General features: G+C 44.8%; 1 protein-coding gene across 1 annotated transcript; it reads right to left on the bottom strand.

The window, feature by feature from the left end:
• Positions 1-4,106: 4,106 nt before the first annotated feature.
• On the bottom strand, positions 4,107-5,858 carry LOC113239080. Its single transcript, XM_026475948.1, has one exon. The coding sequence runs from the start codon at positions 5,856-5,858 to the stop codon at positions 4,107-4,109; it is 1,752 nt and encodes a 583-aa protein (XP_026331733.1).
• Between the last annotated feature and the right edge of the window lie 1,910 nt (positions 5,859-7,768).

The raw sequence follows: 7,768 nt of genomic DNA, 5'->3' as shown, positions 1-7,768 counted from the left end.
GACAACGGCACCGAATTTACAAATCAAGTAGTTTCAGAATTCTTTAAAATCCATAAAATTCAACATCATACTACTGCTGCTGATGCACCACACGAAAATGGCATGATTGAACGATTTCATAGCACCTTGCTAGAGCATTTAAGATTACTAAAACTACAACATCCAAACGAGTCGGCCCAAAATTTAATTCCCTACGCATTGATTGCGTATAACAGTTCTATTCACAGTTTAACTAAATGTAGGCCTTTCGACCTTATATTAGGGCATATCGACCCTAGACACCCAATTGATGTAGAATTAACAGAATCCGTATTACAGCAATATACACAAGACCACCGTGATCGGATGAGCACAATATATCAAATTATACATAAGTCATCTTTGGCCCAACGCGAAGCTATTATGTTACGTCGTAACCTTGACCGTGAACCCATCACTAATTACGAGCCCGGTCAACAAATATATGTTAGAAACCCTACAGCGCAAAGAAAAAAATTAGCTACACGGTTCACACAAGATAAAGTTACCGCTACTATCCCATCCACGTCTACACAGCCAAAAAATCGAAACCTATAGCTAGGGCCCGCATAAAAAGGACTAAAAAGATCAAACCGACATTGTTGCAGAGAACTGATTCTCGTCATGCCTGGACCCAGTACCAGCCGACCAACTGATGGGGAACATCATCCGACTTGATGACTTATCGAACGGACCTGGGTTACTACCCTTTAACCTAGGCAAAACTAAAATTATATCCCACGAGCATTCCTTCTTACAAGAAATACACATCAATAAAATCCAAGACCAAGTTAGCTCCCTTGAAATCCAGTTAACTGACTCTATCAACCACGTGTCTAGGAAAAACAATTTCATCTTCAAATTTCAGTTCATACACCTCTTGAGTAAATTAAACCGAATAAAATCACGCCTAGAATCATTTGAACCCAAAAGACTGAAACGTGATCTAATCAATCCCTTGGGTACAGTCATTAAAAGTATAACAGGTAACCTTGATGAAAATGACGCTCTAAGATTCGAAAATGCTATCAAAATAATGCAAAAGAATGATCAAACACTATCAGCGGCTTTAAACAAACACATCACTTTATTTCAAGATATGACTATTCAACATACTCAAACTCTGAATAATATAAGCCATAATCAACAAAAGCTTACGGAAGCTGTTTCTTATCTTATAAATTCCTCGAAGGAAGAGCATGTAATACAGTATATTAAGACAATGCAACTTTTTAACGCAATTTCTGAAAATATTCAGGAACTTTCTTTAGAAATAGATAGATTAGAAAATATTTTAGCATTTAGTCGTACTCAATCTATGCACCGTTCAATACTATCAATTAAGCAATTAAACAATATAGTAAGCAAATTGAGCACTTTATATAATTCGAATCAATTTCTTAACTTAGATACTAGATATTACTATGATATGATTAGCTTAGGTTCCTACTTCGTTGATAACAAAATAGTGATCGTCTTAAAATTCCCTATTTTATCTTCAACCTCTTATAACCTTTACCGACTTTGCCCGGTTACATTTGCAAAAAGTGTCACGTGAAAGGCCATTTGCGTAAAATGTGTTGAGGATGACGAAAGCGATGACGGTGAGCTTTATTACATTCGTTCATTTAGGGGTGCACCCATGGTAGAAACAGTTCTAATTAAAAATAGACCGTTTCAATTTGAAATAGACAGTGGGTCAACAGTAACTGTAGTGTCGGAGGTCTTGTATAAAACTCATTTTAAAGATGTGCCGTTATCCAATACTTTGAAACAGCTGATGACGTACAATGGAAAGAAAATTGAATGTGTAGGTATATTTCGTTTGCCGATAAGTTATGCGGGACAAACTCACGTTATTGTCTTTTATGTAATACGTGACGGAGGCCCGACTCTTCTGGGTAGGTATTTTATATCAGCGTTTAATTTGCAATTGGTACCGGTGAATTTTTGTGTGGATTCTGTACCACCTGTGGAATTGCTGCAACAACAATATTCAGAGCTGTTTTCGGACAAATTAGGCACTTTTAACAAGTACAAAATTAAGTTGTTGTTGAAAGATAATGCTAAACCGGTTTTCTGCAAGGCACGTCCCGTCGCATTCGCTTTGCGCGATAAGGTCCATTACGAAATTGAGAGGTTGGTCCGGTTAGGTATTATTGAGTCTGTCGAGCACTCAGAATACGCATCTCCGATAGTTCCAGTTCTTAAAAAGAATGGGTCAGTCAGATTGTGTGCCGATTACTCTAGAACTATAAACAAACAGCTGCAGGTGGAAAAATATCCACTTCCCACAACTAGTGAACTGTTTTCTAAAATACATGGGGGTCAACACTTTAGTAAATTAGATTTATCTATGGCATATAACCAGTTTGTTTTAGATAACGAGTCAAAAATCTTACTTGCATAAATACAAACCGTGGGTTATATACTTTTTCCGATTAGTATTTGGGTTAGCCAGCGCACCCTCCATTTTTCAACGCGCAATGGAAGGGGTGCTTTCAGGTCTAGATGGCGTATTATGTCTATTAGATGACATTTTGGTCACTGGTAAGGACTGGAAGGAGCATCTTGAAAAGCTGAATGCTGTGCTGAAGCGGCTGCAGGACGCAGGCCTTACATTACAAAAAGAAAATTGTAGATTTTTTCAGGATAAAGTTCATTATCTTGGCTATATCATTACGAAAGATGGGTTGAAGAAAGCACCGGAAAAAATTAAGGCCATGGTTGAAGCACCAGTTCCGAAAAATGTTAGTGAGTTGCAGTCATTCCTAGGGCTCATAAACTATTATAGGAATTTTGTACGAAATGCATCCGCAATCCTCAGTCCTTTATATGAATTATTGAAAAAGGGTTGTAAATGGGACTGGAAAGAAGTTCATGATACGGCATTTCGAGAAATTAAAAACGTTATGACATCGGAACAGGTTCTTACACATTTCGATTCAAGTGCGACGATCATTTTAACCGTCGACGCTTCTCCTAAGGGATTGGGAGCTATTCTTTCTCAAATAGGTAAAGACGGTGTAGAACGACCCTTATCTTTCATGTCGCGTACGTTAAATGCGGCGGAAAGGCGATATGCTCAAATACAGAAAGAGGCAACTGCAATAATTTATGGCGTGCGACGATTCCATCAATATTTGTATGGCAGAAGCGAACCTTTCATATTACGAACGGACCACAAGCCACTTTTGTCCATTTTCGGGCCACATAAGGGCATTCCTGAGATGTCTGCAAATAGATTACAACGGTACGCTTTGTTTCTGAGTAGCTATAACTACAAAATAGAATACGTTCGCAGCGCTAATAACAGTGCGGACTACCTGTCGCGCGCGAGCCTGCCGAGAGAAGTGCACGAGTGCGCGTGCACCGAACAATGCAAGTGCTGCGATTGCGAGGTAGCATATGACCGGGCGACCTATGTCTGTTTCGTAGTAGACGGCAGCATGCCCGTCACTTTACACAGATTACGCGAAGAAACAAAATCGGACATAGTCTTACGGCTAGTCATTAACTGCATTATGAATGGCTGGCCGCCTTTGGTGTTCCTAAAACGATTGTTAGTGATAACGGCACAGCTTTTTGTTCGCGGGAATTTGAGTTGTTTTGTTCAACAAACGGGATTTCGCATATGACGTCACCGGTCTACCACCCGTCGAGCAACGGCCAGGCCGAAAGTTTTGTAAAAATTGTGAAAAGGTTAGGTTAGGTTAGGTTAGGTTTTTTTTTTTTTTTTTTTTGTATGTTTCGCTTGGTATCCTCTACCGTTAGCAGAGACATTGTTTAGCGAAATATGTTTTTTTTTTTTTTTGACAATAATTAATTATTTGCTCTTCAGAATCGCTCCGGAGCCAATACAATGGTGTATGGCTCTTTCGTCAATCCAACTATATTATTAATTTATTTTATTTACTTATTTATTATATTTTTTTTTTTCATTATATATCTTTATTCTACCAGGGAGACAGGAGTGGATTATTTATTTAATTTTTTTTTTTTTATGAACTAACATTGCTATTTTCTACTTTAGTCACGATATTATGTTGCACTAAAATATAAGCATATACTTTGGCAACATAATTTTATTACTCTATTTTGTTTCTCTTAATTATCTTACTAACTACAGATTTACAATAATTCAAAAAGTTGTTTCTATATTTTCCAATCATTATTTTACAGATGTTATCGGCCGTCATTTTGGACTCCAGTAACTGTTCCATGTTGTACCGCTCGTTCGCGTACATTGGACATTCCAGCAAGACGTGAGGAACTGTTTCGCTCGCATCGGGCTCACAAATGCACGATGGGCTCCCCTTGCACCTGAATCGGTTCAGGTACTCTGAGAATCCACCGTGCCCCGTCATCACCTGGGTTGTAACATTGGTATGCTCCATCTTCCTAACTATTCCATATGCAGTCACCACGTCTGGGAAAAAGATTTTAGTCACTGCTGCGGTTTCACTGTTTTTGTATCTCCGGGTCCATTCATCAAGCGATCGCATTCGAATGCTTCGCTTGACGAACGAAATCGGGCACAGTTCGTAATGGGGTTTTCGTTTGGAATTCAATGCGGCTTCTTTAGCAAGTTGGTCAGCACGTTCATTCCCTTCTAGTCCCGCGTGGGCTTTGATCCAGAACAAACTGACATGTTTGTTCTGGAGTGTTGCAGTTTTAAGATTTTTTCGGGCTTCTACCGCCAGGGGATGAAGGGAACATGTGTTTGTTACAGTTTGTAACGCTGCCATAGAGTCACTATATACTCCGCACGTGGTTGCCTTGTGTTTCAGAATCTCCAGTGTTGCTTTACATATAGCCAGTAGTTCTGCCTGGTAGACGGTGCAGTATGACGATAGTGTAAGTTTGAGGGCCTTGGTTTCGGTTGCGCCATTCCACATGGATAGCGCTGCGCCGACCCTGCCCTCAATCTTACTGCCGTCGGTGTAAATGCGAAGATCAAAGTTGCTGTTGGAATCTAGCTGTTCTTGGTCCACCAGGCTTACGAACTCCAGGCCAATATGTTCAGCGGGATGCGAAGATTCCAGAGCCGGTGCCATTTGTTCGACCTCCCTGTCTCCCAACTCCGGCTGGAACACTCCTCTCTTGGCTTCGTACAATGAAGCAGATTCGCGGACTCGCAGGTCTAGAGGGAGTATCCCAGCCAGCACTAGTGCTGAGCTCAGGGACACTGTTCGATATGCCCTACAAATTTTCTGCGCGAAACCCCTTTGGACTGTATCAAAATGTTTTATTATTCCGAGTTTTTGTGCAGCGGGTGCCCACGCACAGGCAGCGTAAGTTATGACAGGCTCTACTACGGCGACGTAGATTGTTCTAATGACTTCAGGGTGAAGACCCCAACTGACCTTTGCGGCTCTGACTAATTGTCTGTTTATCGCAATTGCTTTCCTGCAAACGTTGGCGACATGGCTATTGAACGTAAGTTTATTGTCAATCGTGACTCCCAACAACTTCATTTCATTGGTTAAACCAATGTCAACCCCTCCCATGGTAAGGCGTGGTGTATCATGCTTAAGTTTTCTAGTTATTACCATGGCGTTGGTCTTATGCGCTGCAAATTTTAGTTTGTTTTTAACGCCCCACGCCTTAACATATTCGAGGGTGACATTGGCCCGATTTTGTATTTCTTGAGCCGTATCCCCCTCAAAGATCAGGATCACATCGTCGGCGAAAGCCTGACAGTAATCACCTCTATTTTCCAAACCCTTTAACAGAGGGTCCAGCAGGAGATTCCACAAGATCGGGCCGGCTATGGAACCCTGAACACAGCCCTTGTTTGTGTTTATGCTTGTTTCCTCCCCGCCGTTTGGCGGAGACATTCTATCCTAGAGACCTAGAAGACGATGATAACGCATTCCATCGGCAGGCTAGAGACAGAGCAGGGGAAGTGAATGACAGGAGCCATGGTGGCACATGTGACCGGTCATTCACTGTTACTGAGTTAAAAATAGCACTAAACTCGTTTAATCCAAAAAAGGCTCCAGGCGTGGACGGTTTTACCGCGGATATATGCCAAAACGCCATTGGAAACGACCCAGAATTATTCTTGGGACTATTGAACAAGTGCTTAGAACACTACTGCTTCCCGCAGCAATGGAAGCAGGCCATAGTTGTCATATTAAGGAAACCCGGGAAAGAAAATTACGCAACCCCAAAATCATATAGACCAGTCGGACTTCTGCCAATATTAGGAAAGGTATACGAAAAAATGCTAGTAGCCCGCCTGAAATACCATCTAATGCCAAAAATGAGTAGCCGTCAGTACGGTTTTATGCCACAACGCAGCACCGAAGACTCCCTTTATACCCTAATGCAGTACATCCGCAGCAAATTAGAGCAAAAGAAAATAATAACATTAGTCTCCCTGGATATAGAGGGAGCCTTCGATAGCGCTTGGTGGCCTGCAATCAGACTCAGATTGGCGGAGGAAGACTGTCCAATAAATATCAGGAGGGTCTTTGATGACTACCTTACGGGCAGGAAGGTTAGGTTAGGTTAGGTTAGGTTAGGTTAGGTTTCCGTGGGGCAGGTCCCACGTGAATTTTCGGTACGTCCTCGTCGTCTGCCCTGGACCCCATTCCACTTGGTGCGCGGTAACGCAGTGGCCAGTGGGTGGGTGACTAAACCCGAAACTTCCGTACGTGTGGACAATTGAGGTGTTTTCTTTTTTGTGCTTTGTGACTCTTTGTGTTTATCATGAATGGTTCCAAGTCGCCTATTATAGAGGTCAGAGTGTTCTCCGACTGCGAGTCGGAAAGCGAGAGGATGGTCTCGGCCTCCTCGGATGAGGAGTCCACCCTCTCTGAGGGGAGGTCGCGCTCTGGATCGGCCGGAGAGGAGGGATCCTCGAGGGCCCCCAAGCGCGCCGCCCCCCAGTCGGACGAGCCGCTGGAGCCTGAAGTAGCTCCTAAGGTAAATACAGCCCGCAGAGGCAGGCCCCTGGGGATGAAGACGTACGCCAACATGGCGCCGGCGGTCAGAGGGCGCTCCAACTCCTCGGAGTGGAGCGCCATTCAACGCGACACCGACGCCGCGTTCTACAAGGAGGCCCTTGCGGTTCCGGCCCCGGGCCAACACGAAAAGGCCCAACTGGAGGTGGCGAGTCTCCGGAGAGAGACCTTGGCCCAGGAGGCGCGGGACAGCCTCGCTGCCATTCTAGCGGAGACCGCCAAGTCTTCCAACTTGAAGGGAACGGTGGTGAAAGCCATCAAAGAGGCTGTCAGGAAGGTGGAGGGAGCCGTCGACTTCCTCCACCGTGGAGAGACGGCGACCGAGGCGGCCCGGAGGATGTCAGAGGACAACCGCCGGATGAGGGGGCAACTGGCAGCCCTGGAGACGGAGATGAAGGCTCTGAGGGGAGCCTACTCCTCCGCCGCGGCCAAGGCTAAGGCGCAGGCTAAGGCGCAGGTGGCTCCACCGTGCAGCTCTGCGGAGATGCACGCGGGGGTGAGGGAGGCCATTGACGACCTAAGGCGGGACATCTTCACCTCCATGAAGAACATGGTGGACGCCCGCCTAGGCGACATTGAGCTACGCCTCCCTGTCGAGACCCTAAGGCCACCTCTGGGCGGCAGAAGAGGGACGCCCGCCCCCGAAGCGGCGCTCACCGCCGCCGCCTCTGCGGCCGCCTCCAGGATGCCTCCCGCCGTGGCGGCCTCGGAGCCGACCCCGGGTCCCTCCCCGGCCCGTGATGCGCCTGCCGGCCCGAGGCCTAAAAAGGCCAAAAAGG

Source organism: Hyposmocoma kahamanoa, unplaced genomic scaffold (assembly GCF_003589595.1).
Source record: "Hyposmocoma kahamanoa isolate Upper Pololo Valley unplaced genomic scaffold, ASM358959v1 99410, whole genome shotgun sequence".
Classification (NCBI taxonomy): Eukaryota; Metazoa; Arthropoda; class Insecta; order Lepidoptera; family Cosmopterigidae; genus Hyposmocoma; species Hyposmocoma kahamanoa.
This window is presented reverse-complemented; position numbering and strand designations above follow the sequence as displayed.